We start from the raw sequence: 22,654 nt of genomic DNA, 5'->3' as shown, positions 1-22,654 counted from the left end.
GAGTCACTCTATATCAATTTGTGTTAGAAATTTGCAGTTGCTTTATTTGTGCCATCCTACCCTGAATCTAGATTACTGACAGCCCATTCCTCAAAGTCCTTTGGAGGCCAAAAAGGGGTTGTGCCGTCCAGGTGGGCTAGGACATCAGCAGGGGGTACCCGGACGCTGGTCTCCTAGCACTGACATGGCAGCACTGCCCAGGGACGCCAGCTGGGCATTCTGCCAGTAGGCAGCCTCCTGTCCCCTTTGGCCCAGCATACCAGTGGGGAGAACAGCGTTGCTGTGCCTTTTTTGCTGGCGCAGCCTTGCTGTTCTCAATAGGGCAAAATGCCTCATTTAAAAATTAAAAAGCCTCCAAAAACGTTTAAAGCCTTTCAGCGGCCAGGAAACAGGTTTGGAGGTGCCGCCGGGGCGCCTCGGTCACGCTGTCCCCGGCCGCCAAACGCTCAGGAATGGGCAGTGAAACTTGAAAAGTGTTTCAAGATTGTCTTTCAAAACTAAGACTTGATTTCTCTTTTACTGTCATATTCTGTAACATACCCTAAGCCTATAGGATAATGAGAGCTAAAATTCAAGTATCTGCAGTAGCAGAGCCTGCAGCAATCTGGCTATATTTGTACTATGCACTTTGTGTTCAAAAGAGCTGTTTAGGTTTCCATTCAGTTTATGTACAAAATTTTCTTCTGTCATCAAGCAGCTCCCATTAGGTTTTAAAGACAACTAAGCTATTCTTGTAAATATGAAGAAAGCATGCAGATATCTCCATAGAGAAATAAAGCTGTGCCCACAAGATATTATCATTGTGTTAGCTAGAAAAAAATGACAAAAGCAATGGGTGTTACCTGAAACTGAGCTAAGGCGAGCAATGAACTGTGGGAGATTGGTAAGACTGCAAAAATCTCAGCATTAGACCCCATGATGCAGGAGGGACCTTTCCAGCCACAGAGTGGTTTATGTGGATGAATGCTGCTCCTTAATGGTCATTGAACTAACAGAAAAACTGCAGAGTAATTACAGCATGTATAGTATTCAAAATGCAGTTGCAAGAGCAATTGCAGCCATGGAAGTTGGCTGTATAAATAGCAGTCCCCAAGCAGCCTCCAATCGGAAGAAATAGCTTTATTCAAGCAGTGTTGTGATACAGGTCAGTTCAGTGAGTCCTGTTGCAACCAGAACCGCTGAAAGGCTGGAATCAAGAAACTGAAAAAATAAAGAGTTCTTCTACTAGATTTTTGAGGAGTGTCAACAGGGATCACAGTACGGGGCCAAACAGTGAGAATACAACCTCAAAATGGAAGTGCTGCACTGGGGAGGTATATAAACAGACCTGGAGGATGGAAATAATCCTAGAAACCTTGAAAAACTGCAGCCATAATCTGGTTTGAGAGAGCTGTTAGTCTCCAGCAGCAAGAATAAAATGGACAGTATTGTAATCTCTAAAAACCAACAAAATTTTATTGCAGCATATGCCATCATAAACTAGAGTCCACTTCTTCAGATGCAATAAATGGATCCCCTCATTGCATCTGAAGTGAGCTCTTATCCAAAAAAAGCTTATTTATAATCTATCTTGGAACATCCTATACATTTGCAACAGATGCATGGTCTTCCCCCACCCGCTCTGTGATAAAGAAAAGCATTCACAAACTATGCATGAAGATAGTCAGCCCAATTTCAGATCAGGCTGGAAAGTTTAGAAATGCTTAGTAAAACATTTCAGTATATACAGGTAACAGCCTGCTGTAGCTTTTAAAGACAAAGTACATTAGTTAATTTACAACATAACTGGAGGATGTCTATATGTAAACTGTTATGCACTCCCAAAGGCAGAGAGGCTGCAGTGCCATTGATCTTTACAAGAAAGTTACATTAAGAATTCTACCTTGACTTCCTACTCGAAAAGCCTGGAATAACTGCAGTTGATGTAAGCAAGGAATACAAAGCAAGACCCTCAATGAGGAATCTACTTCAGGGGAGAGTTAAGATGAGCGCCCTCAATTAGCTTTCACCCATCCTGAAAAAGATTGCTGTCAAATAACCAATTTCTCCATTCCAGGAAATCCCATTGTAGACAAAGGAGCTTGGGTGCTTACTATAGCATTTTAAAAAAGAACCCCATCAGCGGCTTCATTAGCACTTCAGAAGATGCTGGTAGCTCAGAGGCTCGCCCCGTTTACAAGTCAGCTCAGAATAAATTCTGCACTGCTAGGCAACAAATGAGAAATTCAAACTTTGTATTTAATCCAGTATCCCACTATCTTTACACAGTTGTAAAAAACATGTTCCAAAAACAAGTAGAAATGGGACATTACTAAAAATCTACAAAATAAATAGTCATCTGATAACTAGCAATCATCTGACAACTAGCATGTTGTTTGGCAAAACAGATGTTTCACATAGACACAGCATCTGCATTAACCTGCAATTATAAATAAATATACAATTTAAAGATATTACAGGGCAGGTGTTTTCTTCAACACATTTTCTAAATCTTCTGTATCATCACCTGAAATTTACCTGCAAAAGAAAAAAAAGGAATTTATAAAGTATCTACCTTGCTTACCTGAAGCAACTATTCATCTAGTTCAAAAAAATGCAGTTACCTGAGTCTGTACTGTTCTCTTGTACAATACATCCAGCCATATTTAAACAAATCTCAGTTGGCTACATCTTCTGCAAGACTTGTAGTACAAACCTAAGCAAAGCTATATCCTTCTAGGTCTACTGAAGTCAATGGGCATATAACTGGGTATAACTCTTTTCAGGTCTCTCAAACTACCGTACAGAATTGTGAAGAGAAAATGGACTAGGGGGAAATGTTATAAGCTACTGTGGGTCCCCACAGGGACAAAAACAGTGTATAATTATAACAGTGTGCAGTCAAGTTGCAACCAACTCATAGGGACCCCAGAACCATGAGGTTTTCAAGACGAGATGAGAAGTGGTCTGCCATGGCCTTTCTTGGCATAGCAACCCTAGACTCTGGAAGTTTCCCATCTGAGTTACTAACTGTAGCTGACTCTGCTTAGCTTCCAAGCTCTGACAAGGTCAGGCTACTCTAGGCTATTGGGCTGCTAAACCAGGGTATAAATATATCTAAATTAAGTTTTAAATGTAACAATCAGAAATGCACGTTTAAATGCTACATTCCTTTCATAAGGTCACAAAATTGGCTTTATTAGTACAAGTTCATTGCCTTATGCCAATCAAAACAGAGGCTTCATGGTTTCTGGGTATTACCATGGAAAACAAAGTATTTGATAATATGCAATGCAGAAAGACTAACTGATCTGCGAAAGAGGGCAAAGAAACCTTAGCAGCCCCTGCCGCAGTCCAAAAGCTACAGCCACATTGAACTTGGCTCAACATATAGAGGACAGACAAAACAATCCACAATGACATCTGCATACTGCGTTTTAAAAATATCTGGGTACCTAGGGCAAAGCCTGGTCCTTTTAAGCTTGTAGAGCTGAATTGGAAGTCTACAAAAAACAACAACATAACTACCACTCTGGAATTCATCCCTTTTAGAGCTGGATTTATGCACAAAACACTGAAGCTACAGTTTAGGGCCTTCAATTATGAGGGGCCTTTGGATACAAGCAAATTACCTGGGAGAGGACGGCTTCTTGACAAAGATCAGGGCCTCAGTATGTCTTAACCCAGCCTTGATTGCTTTTGTCAGATTCCTTATAACACACTTTTAAGAGCAACAGTTTTACAGCGGCTGATAATAATTGGTCTCACTAGTTTTAAAGAATGCACTGAGCAACAATTTCTTCAAATTAAGGCACAGCTATATAGAAGTTTTTTTTCCCTCAGACACAAAGTGCACTTACATGCAGGCATTGCTGAAACTTCTGCTGTCACGATACTCTTTATTCCCAAATTTGATAAAGCACCTCTGATCAATCCACAAGTAAATGCCAAATACTGAAATGTAATAAATACATAAAGAAAGAATGGCTAAATAGGAGTACATTTTTGCTTACTGGGGTCAGAACAGATTGTGTCTGTTATGCATACAGATGCCAGCCCCAAAAGTGTAGACTGAATCACATGACAACCTTGTCACACACATAGGAAGCGCAGTCAGAAGGCCAATGAGCAGATCTCTCTTATTAATAGCAGCACATATTCAAAGATATGAACCAGACTACCAGTGTATATTGAACAGGAGAAGCTATATAAAATATACTTCCCTTCCAATATTTATCTAATTTGCAATAATCTATTTCCACATAGTATACATGGAGATACAAAAATCATTCTGAACAACAATTTTTTCTATTCAAAGTTAACTAGCTTAAAAAAAATTAACAAGACCACTTCTGCCCTTTCCCATTTTGAGAAAAACCTTCTGCAGGCATTCATCATTGTTCTTTACATGAAGGGAGAATCATTCTAATGGCAGCCTCTTCCACATCTATACAGATCTGTAGTCCCAAATGCATGAAAGTCAGTGCAGGTGTTGTGTCCAGCACATGGACAATGAGTGTGCAGAAGGGTCAGGGCCTGCCAGTGTGATAACGATCCCTCCCTCGCAATGCATAGAAAACATCTTCATAGAGCTTCAATTCAATGAAGAAGTTTGCATCTACTATTACTTACTTCCATAGGCTATGAAGCAATACCTACCTTAGGTGCATGTTCCAAATACTGTTTACCAGCAGACATTTGAGTCAGGAGACGGAATTTGTTGTCCTGAAGTACATAGATGCCCTGCATAAATGAATAACCATCTCCATTGTAGACAGAAGACTACCCACAGAAGAATAATACACCAACATCCCAATCCAGCCAGAAATCATATGCATAAGGAACACATCCGTAGTTGGTTGGAGGAATGGAACATACACAAACAGATGTGTGTACATCCATGCCCCTGTCAAATTACATTTGTGCCTATTAATTCACACTCGCACACCCCCACTCAAGATAGACCTTCCTCAAAAATTTTAACTTCATTATATTACTACTTTTAAAGCTTCGATGCAGTTCAGGCAAAGGATTGCACAACTACTACCATTTTAAATCCTTTTCTTTGAGGGCCAGGTAGTGGATATAATGCATTTAACATTTATGTGGGTTAAGTGAAGAGACTTTAACCCATCAATGATTGTCACTTTATCTTTGGGGGTTACCGCACTTTGTATTCCCAGCGATGTATTAAGAGTTTGAAAATGTTGTAAAAAACATCGCTTTAAAAGGATTTTTGGATACCACGGCTTATAAATGGTTGGAAGAAGTATTCACAGCTAAAGGGGCCAAACAAAGTGCGAACAGTATTTTTTATAACATTTTCAAACTCTTAATACATCGCTGGGAATACAAGTGCGGTAACCCCCTTTGTTTCATATTTACCCTGCAGTTATTCTAAACAATCCTCTATAAATTGTTGCCAGTTTGATTCAGAACTGTATTTTTCACTGCATGTAAATCTTCCTTGACTTGTAAGATCCTCAGTCTATTGTTGTATTTTATATGCTTGCTTTGCTTTCCAATGTTGTAAGTCTAACAACTGGGATACAAATACTATTCTTGCAATATAATGCCTATTTTCTTTGAAAACACTCAGATGACTATTATGAAGCTACATACACATTGCTCTGAAGAAAGAATCCAACTATATGATCAAAAAAACCATGGGATTCAGTTCTTACCGGGCAAGACGAGAAAACTAGAAAATTAGAATGTGAAGAACAATCTTTAGATAACATGCCTGTGTTCTATGTGTTTTACTATTTTGATGAGAAAGCTTTTCCCCACCTACAGAAGTGGTCTAATACAGCAAGAACTGTATAACATGATTTTGCTGAAAGCATATCTCTGCTCTAAATCTATAATTTCAGCTCAGTCTGGTATATGTAATCAAGCTTTCTCCTTTTCAGACTTAGTACAGATATGCAACATGTCAGTTGCTCTACATATTCCATATTCTTACAATATTAATACCTGATGGTTGGTCCTGAGGTTATCAATTTGCTTTTTGAAAACAGTAGTCCAAAAATCTTTGCAAATAAACTTCATTATATCTAATTCATCCTTAAATCTGGCAGTATCTTTGGTAAACCTAAGAGAAACCAATTCAGAGTAGACATTTGGTTAATTATCGTGAAGTAAGTTGTCAAAAGCAATAATGTTTTTTGGTGACAAAATTAACCTTTGAACCAAAGAACATTTCCACTGATGGAAGCAGTTTCCATCAGCATGTCACAAATTTGTCACCACCCCATGAAATGCTGCTGAGGGACACGTAACATCCCCCCCGCCCACTCTAGGTACACCGTGGCCATGGAATGGGAGGTCTGGTGCGGAAGGGAAGAAACTGGTGAAAGCTGAGTCCCTCTCTTCCATCCCATTTGCTGGATCCAGTCCTGTGTGTAGAAGAAATTCACAGGGCTTTCGTAAAAAGCAAGGGAGCAATCCAGAGAGCATTCAACACCTATACCACACTAACTTCAGTGGGAGAGTTAAACACTCACCTATGAAAATGTTAGGGACTTGAAAATTACAACCCTATAGTTACTACAGCTACTTTCATTATGTCTTTTACCCATACACAATGTAATAACAGTTGTGATTCCATTAAGTATGCACACTTCTTTTTTCCAAATCAAAGTTCCACTATTATTATTTTAAGTTATTGTCGAAGGCTTTCATGGTCAGAGTTCATTGGTTCTTGTAGGTTATCCGGGCTGTGTAACCGTGGTCTTGGAATTTTCTTTCCTGACGTTTCGCCAGCAGCTGTGGCAGGCATCTTCAGAGTAGTAACACTGAAGGACAGTGTCTCTCAGTGTCAAGTGTGTAGGAAGAGTCTCTTCCTACACACTTGACACTGAGAGACACTGTCCTTCAGTGTTACTACTCTGAAGATGCCTGCCACAGCTGCTGGCGAAACGTCAGGAAAGAAAATTCCAAGACCACGGTTACACAGCCCGGATAACCTACAAGAACCAATTATTTTAAGTTGTTTTCTTTTTTATTGTTGTCTTACAACAGTGATCCCCATCATGGTGCCTGCTGATGTGTTTCCTGGTGCACACTTGCTTCTTCCCCAAAGCAATGAGCCAATCCTAGCTTTCATTCATTTCACGGGAGTAGGCGGTACTTCTGAAGAGCCCAGGAAGAATCCTTTTGGAAACCACTGCCTCCATCGTAAAAGGGTGCTTGGCCTGGAACCTCCAAACATTTTGTAGAACATTCCAAACAAATAATTTAAATATGAAGTTTAAATATGAACACAACTTTATGTGGAGTTCAGTAGCAAATCAAATCATACATTTTGAACTTCAGAAACACTGCAACGTTGTTCAAAATAATCAGAACAGAATGTATGAACCATTCCTAAAGAGAAAAGCAATCTGAATGGCAAAACCGGAGGATGGTCACAATGAAAGCCACAGAGGAAAGCCACAACTTCTTCAAACACAGGATCCACAATTGCCCCCCAACTGCAACATTGGACCTGTTTTGTAACCCACCAGCTGAAGGCCAATATATTTTTCAGTTTCAAGCGAGTCCTATTTCATAATAACACACACCAGGCTGCTGGAAGTGTATACTTCTACCCCTGTACACCCTGTTCTACCCTTGTACCTACTGTACACCTGCCCTTTTCTCCTGTCTGAGAGGTTTATTAATAATTTGAATGGCGCTTCTGGATGTTGGCAATACATAAATTGCGGCTGTTATTCAAATTTTAACGATTAATTATTAAGTATTATGGTGTTACTGTGTTAAATTGAATCTGAACTATGATTGTTATTATGCTGGATTTGAGCCTGATCTTGGTCGGGGAGGGATAAAAATCTTATAAATAAATAAAGTGTACAGCATCTTTCAAAAGCTCTCCTCATGCCACTCCTAAAAAAGACATACAGAACCAAGTGGAATATTTAAAGATAAATTATGTATCAAAAGAAGGTTCTACTCACCTTTCTATTAACCCCTGTCCCACTCTAAATCCCATGTTCTCCAGTTTTGTGATGCATCGTCCATTTTCCTGAAAGTACAAGAATTGCAATCCTGTAGCAAATCTACATAAAATCTAGTCTTTCACTCATCTTTTAACTATTTATCATATTTCAATCCCGCCCTTCTTCCAAGGAGTTGAGGGCAGCATACATGTTTATCTGCAAAACAAGCTGAGGTCAGATTGTGAGAGTGACTGGCACAATAGCACTCAGTGACCTGCAGGATTCAATGGGCATTTGAACCCAGGTCTCCCTACTCTTCCAGAGCAATCCTAAGAAAAGTGTCTTTACTCACTTCATTAATCCAAGTAACACCCTTCTAAGTCCACTGAAGGTAATAGGATGAAACTCTGTTTAGGATAAAAGGGCAAGAGTCCAGTAGCACCTTAAAGACTAACAAAAATATTTTCTGGTAGGGTATGAGCTTTCGTGAGCCACAGCTCACTTCTTCAGAACTGTGGCTCACGAAAGCTCATACCCTACCAGAAAATATTTCTGTTAGACTTTAAGGTGCTACTGGACCCTTGCCCTTTTCTACTACTGCAGACAGACTAACACGGCTACCCACCGTGAATTATCTGTTTAGGATTGCATTGATAGTCGCTCGCCACATCACTTTTGCAAGTTAGGGCCTGAGGGGTGTAGTGTAGTCAGAGCATCAGAGTAGGATCTGGGAGAACCAGGTTCGAATCCCCCTTCTGCCATGGAAGCTTGCTAGGTGACCTTTGGGCCAGACACACAAACTCAGCCCCCAGTTAGGAGGAGAAGGGGGGAAAGGACTCCTGTGTCACCCCTACTCATTTGCCGGTAAGGCAGCCTGGACACTAAACCGGAGGTCTAGCCAACCTGTCCATGCAGCAAAGCCAGAAAAACGGGGCAGCCACAAAACCTCGGTTTCTACGGGGGGGGGGGGGATGGAGGAAGCTTGAGAAAGATCAGTTGCGCCCTATAGACGTTGGTGGATTCTGAAGGGGGGGGACACTTTAGTCCAATAAAGGTGGTCTCCGCCCGCCACCAGTCCCGAGGGCCAACCGGCAAAACTAACAGGAGCCCTGTGGCGCCCTAAGGACGGGCAAGTTCTTTGGGGCAGAAGCTCCCGAGCCCAACCGACCGCGGGGGGGGGAGGGGGCTCTTTACGGTCCCACCAGACTGCAGGTCAGGCCCAGGCCTGCCTCGAGTCGCTACAGCCTCCCCCCCCCCCCTCGCAGAGCGGCGGGTCTCGGCTCTTCGCTCACCCCGTCCCCTTGTTCCGCGGCGCGGTACAGCCCGGAAACCATCTCGTTGTGCAACAACAGGAAGAGCGCTTCGTCCGCCATCTCCGACTTGTTCATGGCGGGCCCTTCCCGGTTGGAGAGGGGCCCCGAGGGCTTCTCTCTCTCACGCGCACACCCCGGCAAGGCCAACCGGGCCCTCCGCAAAGCCCCAGGCGGAACCGCCGCCGGCTCCCGGGGCGGGGTTTCTGCACGTCCCCGCCCGGGACTAATAGGGCGCTGCTCTTTGAGCGCTGGAAGGCTGCCCGGCTACTGAGAAGGCTCTGGAGAGATGGGCGTAGGGTCCAGTCTTATGGGTGGATTCGGGATGCCAATTTAGGAGTTCTCTCTTGTGCAGCTCGATCTTTTGCACCTTCATCCTATTCACATATGCAGGAGATCTGCAGCCTCGCTTCCAATACCATCGCTTTGCAGGACTGATATCGCGAGATGGTGCGTGCATTGGTATGAATGGCCTCATGTTCGGGAAGCGCTTTGTATATGTTCGGAAAGATCTATATACATTCTATGTGTTCTTATTGCATAGTCATAAAAGCAGGGGGAAAACATGAGTACCTGCCATTTTATATAATTTTTATCCCGTCCTTTTCCCAAGGTTCTCAGCATACAGAAATGTTCGTAAACTTCGTTATAAATAATCTCGCAACCACCCCGTGGCATAAATCAGGCTGAGAGAGCATTAAAAGCATCTAACTCTGCGTTGGTTTGTACGGTTAGCACACAGTATTTCATTGCCAAAAACGCCACCAAGAGATATTAACTAGTTGCATATCACATCCTAAGTATAACAGGTACACACGTTATACTGTTAGTAGGACACTGTTGTGTGTGCAAAGTGCCATCAAGTCACAGTTGATTTATGGTGACCCTATAAGTGTTTGCATTAGTACACAGGAATTCACTGCCAAGAACCCAAGAGATCTTAATTAGCTGCAAATTACATCCTAAGTATAACTGGTACACTCGTGCTTGCCAAATTAGCTATGCTTTCACAATTTAGAAAATAAACCTCTTCATAATGCCCTTTTAGTTTTTGGAAAGGCAGGCACCATTGAAATATTATAAACAAGCACCTGAACAATTGTTTCAGTCACTTGAAAAAGTGGTGTGAAATATTGTAAATATTGCAACCAGTTCTTAGATTGTGAACTTGCCTCAAATTCCCATGCATTGGTAAACTCATATTTGGATTACTACAATGTGCTTTATGTAGGATTGCCCTGCAAACAGTTCCAAAGATTCAACTAGTACAGAATGTCATTGCTCATCTCTTAGCTGGAGTGCTAAAAAGATCATCGCTGTATTGCACTGGATTCCTATTCACCTGTTCAGTTCTCTCTTCTGAAGCTCTATCCCCAGTGGGCTTCCCCATCAATATAATCTGGTATTTTCTTGGTCCAGTTTTACCTGTTGTTTTTATCATACCTTGAGTACTGTGTGGATGGAAAGTGTCTATGAAATTTTACAATTACCACAGAAATGACCTTGTTGATCAGTTGCAACAAACAGCATATAGTCTTGACCGACAGGTTACTATTGTATGTGGACTTTGCCAAAGTATGCCTTCCTTCTACCCAAATAAATAATGTGGCATGTCTGGCAATGAGGCCTAAAAGCTGATAAAACTGTATTTTGCATTATTTGCCCACATCTTCAGAGGCAAATTTGTAATATGTTGGTTTGTAATGTGCTAGGAGCCCCGTGGCGCAGAGTGTTAAGCTGCAGTACTGCAGTCAAAAGCTCTGCTCACGACCTGAGTTCAATCCCGACAGAAGTTGGTTTCAGGTAGCCGGCTCAAGGTTGACTCAGCCTTCCATCCTTCCGAGGTCGGTCAAATGAGTACCCAGCTTGCTGGGGGTAAAGGGAAGATGACTGGGGAAGGCACTGGCAAACCACCCCGCAAGCAAAGTCTGCCTTGGAAACGTTGGGGTGTGACATCACCCCATGGGTCAGGAATGACCTGGTGCTTGCACAGGGGACCTTTACCTTTTTTAGGAGATTCCTGTTTATTTTTGCTGAAACTTGACTAGCCCTCTGTAATTATTAATATTTATAACTCATCTCACTCATACTGTTTTAAATAAGCTGCCATGTGATTCCAAGTTTATTTACTTAGAAATAAACTATGTAATTCAGAGGTTCTTACTAAAAAAAAAAAATAACGCATATACATAGCATTAACCTAACCTACATTTTTCCTAATTCAGAAATAAGGTCCACAAGTTAAATTATTTCTATTTCCAAGTAAGTGCAACCTGAAAGTTTTTAGAGCATAATAGAGGCTGCCGGCGCAAAACCAAATCAAAAAACAAACGCCACTTTCTATTAAAAACTACCTAGAACAACTCGCTAATGGTATTGAGCCTAGACCCGCCTCTCATACTTCAAGGCAGTTCATGACCCGAAAGCGCGCGAAAACGAACAGATCAGGTCATCCACTGTGGAAAAAAAATTCATCTCCTCTACTTGATTGGTTAATTCTAAGGCCTCATTTACCACTTGGTTGGCTGATTAGACATCAGTCCGCTCTGACATTTGGTGATTGGCTAGATCAGCAAAGGCGGAGAGTGTTGAGTGGCTGGAAGCTATTTTACTCCGAAACATAGGAATGGGTGATTGGCTCAGATAGAAGACGATGATTGGATTATCTCGGTGCCACTTAAATGCACAAGGCGGTCTCTCGCTGGGCATTCTAGCAGCTATTGGGTAAGCCAGCTGTCGCTCCAGAGTATGAATGGCGATTGGTGGAGTGGTTGGACGAGACACGTTACGTGTGGGTGGGCCGACTCCCCCATCCCTCCCTCGCACGGTTCCTCCGGCCTTGCTTTCTGCTGTGTAGGCCGCACGGTGGTGGTTGCGGCGGCAGGGATGGCGGTAGCTGTGCGTGCTCTGCAGGAGCAGCTTGAGAAGGCGAAAGAGAGTCTCAAGCACGTCGATGAGAACATCCGCAAGCTCACGGGGCGAGACCCCAACGACGTGCGGTGAGGCTGAAGGGAGGGTGAGCCTTTTGAGGCCGGGCGGGGCGGGGGGCGCCGGAGCCGAGTGGAAACAGGCTCATTAACCGACAAGTTTGCAGCTAAAGGGCATGAGCTTACTTGGGCTTTTATTGCAACCCGTAAGTAAAGCGGGGGTGGGGCTTTCACATGCGTTCTTAAGGCGTGGTGTGGACTGTTTGGGGCACAGAAATGGCCAGCAGAGGCTCTTCGGAGAGTAAAAATGGGAGGGGTATTAGGAAAAGCCCCCAAGTTCCTTTGTGAGAATGAGGCCCAGAGGGAAAGGAAAGTAGTGGTGGGGGTGGGTGTAGACAGCATGGTATTAGTGGTTAGGATGTTCTCCTATGATCTTGAAAACCCGGGTTCCAGTTCTCAATTTGTATGGCGCCTCGCTGGGCAGCCTTGAACCAGTGACTGGTTTCCACCAGAATTACCTCGCAGGGCTGTTGTGAATAGGGATGCCAGCCTCCAGGAGGGGCCTGGAGGTCCCCACTAGAATTATATCTCATCTCCAGACTACAGAGATCACTTCCCTTGGAGAAAATGGATGCTTTGGAGGGTGGACTCTGTGGCATTGTACCCTACTGAGGTTCCATCCCCAAGTCTCCAGGAGTTTCCCAACCTGGATTTGGCAACCCTGTGCCCCCCATCCCTTGCCAGGCACCCCTAGTTGTGAAAGTAAAAGGGAGAATGTATACTACACTTGGATGGTGGGCGAGATAAACATGTGCTCCATACATAGTCTGTTGAGCTGCTAGAGATGGGGAGGATCCTGTCTTAGGGAAGCCTACTGCTTAATCTGTTAATGCTGCCCAGGGGACTTGGGATGTGCAGCGGCTCCAAATGTGAGGTCACCCGAAATGTTCTGCAGATGTGCACTGATGTCTTGTTCTCCCTTTGTAATGGTTACGGCTTTTCGTATTTTCCAGGCCTGCTCAAGGTAGATTACTGACCCTCACAGGCCCTGGTGGAGGTAGGGGTCGTGGAAATATATTGCTGAGGTAAGAATTTGTCCCAATACGTGGTACTGATTTTGTGTGGAACTCTGGGCAGTTCTTCTGCTGTGTCACTCATTGCTTTCTGTTTGAGTTACTAATGCCACGTGGACAAATCAGTATGTGTTTGAGTCACAATTTCAGGGGAATTAAATGTTCTAATATTTTGATAGGCCTGATTCTGTTTTACAGTTTAGTCCTGCGCAGGGTTATTTAAGACCACTGAAATCATTAGGTTGGAGTAACTTTGCATTGCCTTGTATTGTTGGTTGCTTCTTCAGCTCCCCATTACTGCTGCCATGAGGTTGTGTGCAAAGTCTTAAAATCTGTGCAGCTAGATCCTATGCTTGTTTATAGGGTGGATTTAATTTAAATCAAATTGATTTAAATCACTAGTCAGTTTTCCACATAAACAGCAATTCTCATGATGTTGTTTCATTCGGGCTACCAAGCCTTGCTTTCGTTCGTTGCAGTATTTGCGTTTTGCACATATTCCTGCCATACCCACTGTAGAGGAACTTCATTAAAATATTCCCAAACTGGGTCTCTTTTATGGCCTGCTGCCATTATAGGTTTCTCCTCCAGTGAAAAAAGTGATAAACCCAGGCTATATACACCAAAATCCTGACTTGTGGAGAATTCTGCTCAAAAGGTTTCACTTTCAGTTTTACTGCTTGCCCCGCCCTCCTCACACCTCCTTGTGCAGATCTATTCCATTCCAGATTAATTCCACTTGAAATTTAGCACTTTAGTGGTCGATTCTGTGTACATGGATTTGCAACGGAGCAATGGGATTAAAGTCTTTTTCTCTACTCTGTATGTTTATTTTATAATATTTTTTCTGTGAATAAGAGGCATGTTATCTTTGCAGACACAAATTCTCAGTTTTGAGAACTACAAAACCATATTCTAGATAGGAAAAACTACCCAAAATAATCTTACAGAAACCTCTAAAAGAGCATGACATTGTGAATGGATTAATGGAATTCATTTACCCAAAAATTTAAACGTTGCATGAATCTACAGCCTCATGCTACATAAATAAATACTAATCCTTAACCTTTGGACTACAATGTATCTTAAATAGAGAACTTATCTTTAGATAGATTTTTCGTCAAAAAGCGTTTTATAACAAATTCAATTTTTAATTTTTTAAAAATCATTTATTTTTTAATAATTATTTATTTACTTGGGAGTAAGCAGCAATCATAAGACTGAAGAGATGAAGGTTCTCTGTACTGATACAGTTTAATAATGATGTGGGATAAGTTATGGGGCATTTGGAGGAGAACCCTGGTTGATTTGCATAGGGTGTGTGTTAGCCTCTGCTTGCACGGCAATACCTGCAGCCCTGGAGAACGCTGACCTGTTTAGAGTTCTGTGATTTAAAGTTAAATATGAGTAAATGTAGTGTTTTAAAGGTGTCTTTTGGAAGGCAGTTTAAACAATAAGCTGTCAAGTTAGTAACCATATGACTTCTCTTTCTAATACTATTTGTTGTTTAAATAGTATTTCTGTTATGCTAGTTTACATAGCAGCCCTCATTTAATATTGTAGTAACCTTATGAAGTAAAAGGCTGAAAATGGAAGATTAGGCAATAACGTCTGACTTTTCAGCCTACATATTTCCCTGGAGGTACTGTGCTGTCAGATACCTCAGTACCAAATTATATTCTTGTTCAGAAGAGCCACATCTATTGCTTTTGGTGTTTGTGTAACCATTGAAACAAGGAACAATTAAAATAAATATACACATTAATCTTATGAGGATTTCTAGATTTTTTTAGGCTTTGTGTAGCTGTCCTGAAGACTTTGATATGGGGTATATGCTTCAAAAATGAAATGAATATGGTGCACAGTGTTAAAATCATTTTAGTATATGAGATTGCTGTGAAAATTGGCTTATACATGAATATACTAGAAACATGTGAAGACACTGGTTGCTGACAAGGCAAGTAGATGTTCTAAGTCTGCTTTTCAGATGACTATTCATTGGCTGAAAATCCAACCTACCAGTTTTTATGGTTGCTGCTCCCCCAGTGGTTTGATAAGAGACTGCTGACTTCAGTCTGGAAGACAGGCACATCTCTTTGTTGTAAGATAGTACTTTGTTGCCTGAAGCATCACAGTGTCATAGAGGCTGCACGTGCAGCTCTTTGCTGCAAACGCTTCTCATGGGATAGTAGCTTCTCCCATTAAATGATGCAAACTGAGCACCTGTTCTGAACCTCATTGCCTGTGATGCAATGTATTCATCTCTGTAAAAGGTGTTGTGGAGTCTTAGATGCTGAAAGCCCTTCACTCTTGTTACACTGGTCTCATCAACACTTAGGTATTCTGCTTCATTTCAGGCGTGGATTCTCGGATAGCGGAGGAGGACCTCCAGCCAAACAGAGGGATTTGGAAGGGGCGACCAATAGGTGGGTAAAAAAGAGTGTACTTGAAACTTGTGTGTAGGTGCTTTTAACCTACTTTTCTTTGCTCATTATGGACTCACAGAAGCTTACAGTGTCTAAAAAAAACCCACACCCATCAACAGCAAACTATCATAAGCTGCATACATTTAAAACCAAGTTAGCAAGCAACTACGGTAAGCTACTTGCCATCACGAGACTAATCCATTCCTTGCGGGGAGCAGCTCTGTTTGTTGAAACAGTCTCTCCCCATGCATTTCCTGGTGAAATATCCTTGGATGTATTGTGTAGGAGTCTTGGTCCTTCAACTTCTTCCAAAGGCAGATGAAGATCAGTGGTTTGTAATGGTAATTTTCATTTTATCGCAATAAGACAACAAATTCAGTAGGCAACTCTTTCCTCAATCTTTGGGCTGCGTTGCACTTTGCCAAATTTCTTTGCAGAAATCAGTAATATGTGAAGTGTTTTGAAAATCTTTCCATGTATGACTAATGCAGAAATAGAGAAGCATTTCTTTTCTGATTGCTGAAACCCAGACTTCCTGTGGCCTTCCTTTCTACTGCAGCCCTCTATGCTGCCTGAAAAGCTGATCCCCAAAAGTTGCAAAATTTATACTTGCAGGAAGCAGTAGTCATTAGAAGAAATAGTGCAGTTTGGTTCATCTGGTCAGCCACACTGAATATGTTAAATCCCAGTAAGCAACTTGCTAATAAGGTAGGATCAAAATAGATTTTTTTAGGGTATAGCTGTGTTAGTCTATTGTAACAAAACAGAAGTCCAGGGACACCTTAAAGACTAACATTATTCTAGCTCATACTGGAACAAATACTGTAATCTTTAAGGTGCCGCTGAACTACTGGTTTTGTTGACATTATTTTCAAATCCCATTTAAATTATTGCTATGGTTCTACCGTTTGACATGTTCTTAATTTAGGCTGGCTGGGGAGCGTCGGACAAGACGAGAATCACGCCATGAAAGCGACGCAGAGGATGACGATGTTAAAAAAGTAAAGTATAGCTGAATGTTCGTGTGGGGAAAGGAGGGAGGAAATTAGTAAAAGTTCTAATTTAACATGGTTTTGTCTGGTCCTTGCAGCCAGCGTTGCAGTCTTCTGTTGTTGCTACCTCCAAAGAGCGAACACGCCGAGACCTTATTCAAGATCAAACTATGGATGAAAAGGGGAAACAAAGGTATTGAGATTTGCATTTAATGGGACATGAGGTTTTTTCAAATCCCAAGAAGTAGTAAAGCTGTGGGATGGTGGGAGTAGATACTGAAGGCATGGTAACTTTTCACCTAGCTTCTTCATTGCATGAGTTATACATGTGAGATGCTTCATTATATCCTAGCCTGTTCTTAAAAGTGCATAGGTGCATTTGTTCAATTGTGCGGCTTTTTGATAGAAAGGCTAATAACTTGCAAGTGCCAGTAGCGAGTGGAATTAACGTTATTTATGTGAGTCAAAACAAGGACTAGCAAGAGATGTTAACCTAGTTTTGATACAGAATTTAACAGCTGTTTCTGGAAGTCTTCCTCTTGTGTTCCATGAACCTAAGCATCTCTAGTTGTGATGTCAGTGGGACTTATTGTATTGTGCCTTCTTGCAAATTTTTCCATGAGATCTTTAGAACACTGTCCCCCATTTTATCATATCTTTCATTGCTTTTGAAATTTGGCTGTGTTTTTAAATCACATGCTCTGTTACTTCGTTTTATAATACCTGTATTGTTAGCTGCTTAGGAGAGCTTTAAAAATCATGTTGTGATACTGTGTCAGTGTCTGGAGTAATCATATTTTTCTCTTTTCTGTATTCTCAGGAATCGGCGTATATTTGGCCTGTTGATGGGTACTCTTCAGAAGTTCAAACAAGAATCTACAGTTGCTACTGAGAGGGTACTAATTTTCAGTCCCTAGTAATTTGAACTAGAAGGAAGAATTTAGTAATGCTTCCGTACAATGAAATTCATATCCTACTTGTGGAAAGAGTCTTGTTTCTGGTGGTTTAATGTATTGATGTCTTTTCAGGCTGATGTATTGATGTCTTTTCAGCCAAGACATTTTCATGTGGAAAGGAAAATGGGAAGAGATTATAAATGTGTAGCTCGTAAGAACTTGATGAGACATAGGTTTGTAGTCTCACTTTGTACATGGACCTCACTGGGTTACTTTGCACTGTTCATACTCAGCCTAACCAATCTTAGAGAATTGTTGAGAGGAAAAATTAGAGGAGGGTTGATTCGTGTGTTCTGCTGAGCTTCAAGAAAGAACAGGATAAAAACATTACATTTGGTGGCTAATTCTGGCGATCAGCAGGGTAATTTTGTAAGTTGCTTTGAAAACTTTTAAAACTGGAAAAGCAACACAGTACTTGATATTTATTCCTCTATAAAACTACCTTGCTGGGACTATGTGTACTCTCCCTTTGGAGAAGGGATGAAGATGTCAACCCAGTGTGTGGCTGCTGTGAAAAAGGCAAATTCCATGCTGGCCATAATGAGTCAAGGAATAGAGAATAAAGCTGCTGCTATCATACTGCCCTTGTGCAAATCTAAGGCAAGACCACACTTGGAATACTGTGTACAGTTCTGGTCCCCACACCTAAAAATGGATATTGCAGAGAAGGTGCAGAAAAGAGCAACCAAAATGATCAAGGAGCTAGAGCAACTGCCCTATGAGGAGAGGTTGAACCGCTTAGGGCTGTTTAGAAAGAAGGCAGTTAAGGGGAGATATGATAGAGGTCTCTAAAACGATGCATGGTATGGAGAGAGTGGACAGGGAGAAGCTTTTCTCCCTCAGTACCAGAATGCGGGGTCATCTACTGGAGCTGGAGGGTGAGAGATTCAAAACAGATAAAAGGAAGTATTTCTTCACACAATGCATAATTAAATTGTGGAACTCCCTGCCCCAGAATGTCGTGATGGCTTCCTACTTGGAAGGCTTTGAGGGGAGTGGACATGTTCATGGAGGAGAAGGCTATTCATGGCTATTAGTCAAAATGAATACTAGTCATGAGGCATACCTATTCTCTCCAGTATCAGAGGAGCATGCCTATTATATTAGGTGCTGTGGAATGCAGGCAGGATGGTTGTGCAGTCATCTTGTTTGTGGACTTCCTAGAGGCACCTGGTTGGCCACTGTGTGAACAGACTGCTGGACTTAATGGGCCTTGATCTGATCCAGCGTGGCTTTTCTCATGTTCTTAGAACAAGAAGCAACAAAGCCAAGCCTCCCTGCCTACTAGCAACAGTGGGGTTGATCCTTCCCCTATTCTACTACTCGGGCAAAATCTGAAAGGATTCCTCCAATTTAAGTGGCTTTTCCTCCAATGGAAGAGCCACTTAGGTTGAGGAAGGACCCTTGGGTTGGAGGATGTATGCTTGGAGGATGGTTGGATCCATCCCAATAACTGCTAAGCAAAGATATTTGTGGATCTCTGAACTCAGTCTGTTTAGGATTGCAGTTTTAGATATGAGGTATCTGAAGATTTTAATCCAGGTTCACAGGATCAAAATCAAACTTTAACAAACTAAAATTGAGTTTTCGTTGTATGATAATCCTATCAAAATTGGATGTTGCTGAGTACATAAAACTTTTCTTTTCTGCAGCAAAAAAGGCGACAAGAAATTGAACAGAAACTTGAAGTGCAAGCCGAAGAAGAGAGAAAGCAAGTTGAAAATGAGAGACGAGAACTTTTTGAAGAAAGACGTGCTAAACAAACAGAGCTGCGGCTTTTGGAACAAAAAGTTGAACTTGCTCAGTTGGTGAGTTTGAATGCAGCATGTGAATTTACCAAGCTGCCTTCTACAAAGTTAAACCTCCGATCTAACTTGCTCCATATTGCCTGTGCTAGCTAAGTTAAGCCTTCGAGGGTCCCAGGCAGAGAGAGTGTTCTGACACATGAGATGCTTTTTTAACTGGAGATGCTGGTATCAGATGTTCTCCACACAAAGCAGATACTCAGAGCCACAGTCCTTCCAAGCTTGCTGTGTATTTTGGCTGATACTGAAGTAACTAATATGCTTTTTTCTTTACCAGCAAGAGGAATGGAATGAACATAATGCCAAGATAATTAAATACATACGAACAAAGACAAAGCCTCACCTGTTCTACATCCCTGGCAAAATGTGTTCTGCTACACAGAAGCAGTTTGATGACTCGCAGAAAAAGTTAAACGGTATGTTTGTGTCCTTCTGCAAGCTTTTAACTCTTTCACTAATAAAACTTTAAAGTGGTGCTGGCAAGGCAGTAGTGTGTTGAACTATGTAGGAGTGGTCTTATCTGCATGCATCAAATAAATATATTTTACTGCCAGCAACTAAGAGCATAACTAAGGGATGTCCCCAGGTCATATGGAGAGGTGTATTCTGAAATTCCGTGCTTCCTAGGTATGTGAGGACCAGTTCGGATCAGGACCATGGGGGTGGGGGGGAGCTGAGACTTCGCCATTGTACTATTGCCCCAATCTGAAATTGCCCAGGGATATGGGCACTATTTGTCCTGTTGTGGAAACATAATGTGTCAGTACACAGCCACAGCCTCCACCATTATTTGAATCCACTCAAGATCAAATAACCTTCAGGGCCATTTCAGGTCAGGAAAATATCACAGCGGGGAGATCAAAGCCTCATCTATGTATTCTATGGTCCAGATCCAAATCTGGGGGCTCTCACACCTGGGAAGCACAGAGCTCCTAAAATACTGCTGTGGTCCAACCCAGGGGATATCCCAAGTAGTAGTAACATGTAGTTAGGCCCTTTAGCCTATAACGTTATTGTATGTGTTGGTTGATGTGAGGTGCCCTGAGCCCTGCCTAGCCAGGGATGAGGGCGGGATATAAATTGAAATAAATGATAACAACAACTTATGCTTATTTGCAGCAGTACATTGACTATATGTGGGAGGGGGAACAGGCATGTGCTTTGCATATAATAATGTATGTGTAGCATCATACATAGAAAGGATGATTGATGTAGGATGTTGTGGCCCCAGATGTTTCTTTTCTAATTCTGTTGAGCTATTGCTCATTACAGAGTTCTTAATGACACTTCCTGCAGTGTTATAAAGATGTGGTTTCATTCATTTTGGGTGTCTCTTTCTAACATGTTTTCCTGTTCTTCTTGGTAAACTGTTTGGCAGAGAATCATTCAGATGGTAGAAGCAATAGTTTTTCCACAAATTAGAGCCTGCTCACATAATAGACCTGAGTAAACTAGACAGACCCGCCATATTAAGCTTACTATGTGCTCTCTTATTTTTTTCAGCACTGTTTGAACATAGGCGCATTGAATTTGCAGAGCAAATTAACAAAATGGAAGCCAGGCCCAGGCGGCAATCTGTGAAGGAAAAAGAACATCAGGAGGTGAAGAAGGAAGAAAAGAAGGAAGACCAGAACAAGGAGCAGGAAGAGGGTAAGGTGGTTCAGCAGGTGGAAGAGATGGAGACAGGTAATCAGAGCAATGATGTAGAAATGGAAGAGGTAGGGGAGGAAAAGGAGGTAGGTGTTAGTCATAGGGATGGGGAGATAGAACAGGAGGAGGAGGATCAGAAAGAGGAAGTGCAGGTTCAAGTAGAAGAGGGAGCCGAGGTTAAAGAGAACAGGCAGCAGGACAATCAGCATGATAATGTTGTGTTGAAAGAGGAAGGTGAAAACAGTCTACCAGTAGATGGTGAGCAGGATGTGGTGGAAGCTGAGGCAGATAATGCAGAACCAGTAGAAAATGAGAATAGCAAAGAGATCGAACCAGAAATGGAGTGTAACGCTCCACCAGTCCAGGAGTGTCCTGTTATTTCCTTGGAGAAAGAGGAAGCCAGCAAGCCAGAAGCTGATGCTGAACCGGAGGAGACGGAAGAAAAGGAACCTGAATTCACTCCAGTAGAGGAGGCTGAGGCCCAGCTTCAGCCAGAGTCTGTGCTTTGGCCACAGCCTCCACCATTATTTGAATCCACTCAAGATCAAGATCCTCAGGTAGTCAAAGAAGGAACTGCGGCGCCTGAGAAGCTGCCTGAGAGTCAGGCAGACCAGGTGCAGGTAGGAAGTGCTGAAGTCAAGCACAAGATTAGGAGCAGGAGCAGAGGCAGAGCAAAGAACAAGACTAGCAAGAGTCGAAGTCGGAGCACCAGCAGTAGCACCAGTAGTACTAGCTCTACGAGTAGTAGTAGCGGCAGCAGTTCTAGCAGTGGCACCAGTAGTAGTCGGAGCAGCTCCAGCAGCAGCAGTAGCACTAGTGGTAGTAGCAGTCGAGAAAGTAGCAGTAGTTCTAGTAGCAGCGAGAGCAGGAGTCGAAGCAGAGGGCGGGGGCATAATAGGGATAGAAAGCGGAGGAGGAGCTTGGATCGGAAGCGAAGGGATAATTCAGGAGTAGACAGAAGTCACAAGTCTTCGAAAGGTAGCAGCAGAGATGCAAAAGGATCAAAGGATAAAATCTCGAGGTCCGACAGGAAGAGATCTATTTCAGAAAGTAGTCGGTCAGGCAAAAGAACTTCACGGAGTGAAAGAGACCGTAAATCAGACAGGAAAGACAAAAGGCGTTGACAGAAGAGTCCAGGCTCCTTAGCCTAATCTTTGCAGCAGAAGATTACTTGATGAGTGAAAGGATCCCATGTGAGGAAGAAAAGGCTGCCTTAATTGCATGCTGTATAAAATCTCTGAGAAATGCAGAACTCTACCGGAAAACTCTTTGCTTTTACATGGTTTTGCAAAAGGTTACTTATCAAATTATGTGAAAACCCAGACATAAAGAAATAAAAATCTAACAACCCCTTCATCTTTTTAAAAAATATCCTTTAATTACAAGTCTGTATATTTTAATAAGTAGATCTGTTAAATTGGTGTTATTTACTTCTGTACCATAAGTCCTTTTTTTGTAGCAATAAATGCATTTTACAGAGTTTGAGACAGCCTGTTGCTGCTTCATAAAAATCTTTTTCCTTTTATTTGGATACTTCATGCAGTTTTTTACAATTCTGCCTAGCATTGACTCTTCAGCTCTAATTGCTGACAAGGT

At 42.1% G+C, this 22,654-nt stretch overlaps 2 protein-coding genes across 2 annotated transcripts; one reads left to right on the top strand and one right to left on the bottom strand.

Annotated features, from left to right (window-relative positions):
• Positions 1–2,393: 2,393 nt before the first annotated feature.
• On the bottom strand, positions 2,394–9,354 carry TRAPPC6B (trafficking protein particle complex subunit 6B). Its single transcript, XM_056851663.1, has 6 exons — positions 9,212–9,354; positions 7,938–8,005; positions 5,956–6,073; positions 4,639–4,722; positions 3,840–3,933; positions 2,394–2,517 (listed from the first exon to the last, which is right to left on the bottom strand). The coding sequence occupies exons 1-6, from the start codon at positions 9,305–9,307 to the stop codon at positions 2,486–2,488; spliced, it is 492 nt and encodes a 163-aa protein (XP_056707641.1). The 5' UTR covers positions 9,308–9,354; the 3' UTR covers positions 2,394–2,485.
• A 2,688-nt stretch (positions 9,355–12,042) lies between these two features.
• On the top strand, positions 12,043–22,369 carry PNN (pinin, desmosome associated protein). Its single transcript, XM_056851661.1, has 9 exons — positions 12,043–12,228; positions 13,170–13,241; positions 15,587–15,655; positions 16,584–16,656; positions 16,746–16,840; positions 17,468–17,543; positions 19,256–19,411; positions 19,686–19,824; positions 20,912–22,369. Exons 1-9 carry the CDS (start codon positions 12,116–12,118, stop codon positions 22,180–22,182), a joined length of 2,064 nt encoding a protein of 687 aa, XP_056707639.1. The 5' UTR covers positions 12,043–12,115; the 3' UTR covers positions 22,183–22,369.
• Positions 22,370–22,654: the final 285 nt, after the last annotated feature.

Source organism: Euleptes europaea, chromosome 6 (assembly GCF_029931775.1).
Source record: "Euleptes europaea isolate rEulEur1 chromosome 6, rEulEur1.hap1, whole genome shotgun sequence".
Classification (NCBI taxonomy): Eukaryota; Metazoa; Chordata; class Lepidosauria; order Squamata; family Sphaerodactylidae; genus Euleptes; species Euleptes europaea.
The sequence above is the reverse complement of the archived record's forward strand: the minus strand, read 5'-3'. Positions and strand labels throughout refer to the sequence as shown.

Bases quoted from the DNA above. Each gene is read 5' to 3' on its own strand.
- PNN (XM_056851661.1), top strand. From the start codon at position 12,116: ATGGCGGTAGCTGTGCGTGCTCTGCAGGAGCAGCTTGAGAAGGCGAAA. The intron at 16,841-17,467 runs GTATTGAGATTT...CTGTATTCTCAG, and splicing joins GATGAAAAGGGGAAACAAAG to GAATCGGCGTATATTTGGCC. The intron at 19,825-20,911 runs GTATGTTTGTGT...TATTTTTTTCAG, and splicing joins CTCGCAGAAAAAGTTAAACG to CACTGTTTGAACATAGGCGC.
- TRAPPC6B (XM_056851663.1), bottom strand. From the start codon at position 9,307: ATGAACAAGTCGGAGATGGCGGACGAAGCGCTCTTCCTGTTGTTGCAC. The intron at 3,934-4,638 runs GTAGGTATTGCT...ATTACATTTCAG, and splicing joins ATTTGGAACATGCACCTAAG to TATTTGGCATTTACTTGTGG. The intron at 2,518-3,839 runs GTAAGTGCACTT...TTTCTTTTGCAG, and splicing joins AGTTTCAGCAATGCCTGCAT to GTAAATTTCAGGTGATGATA.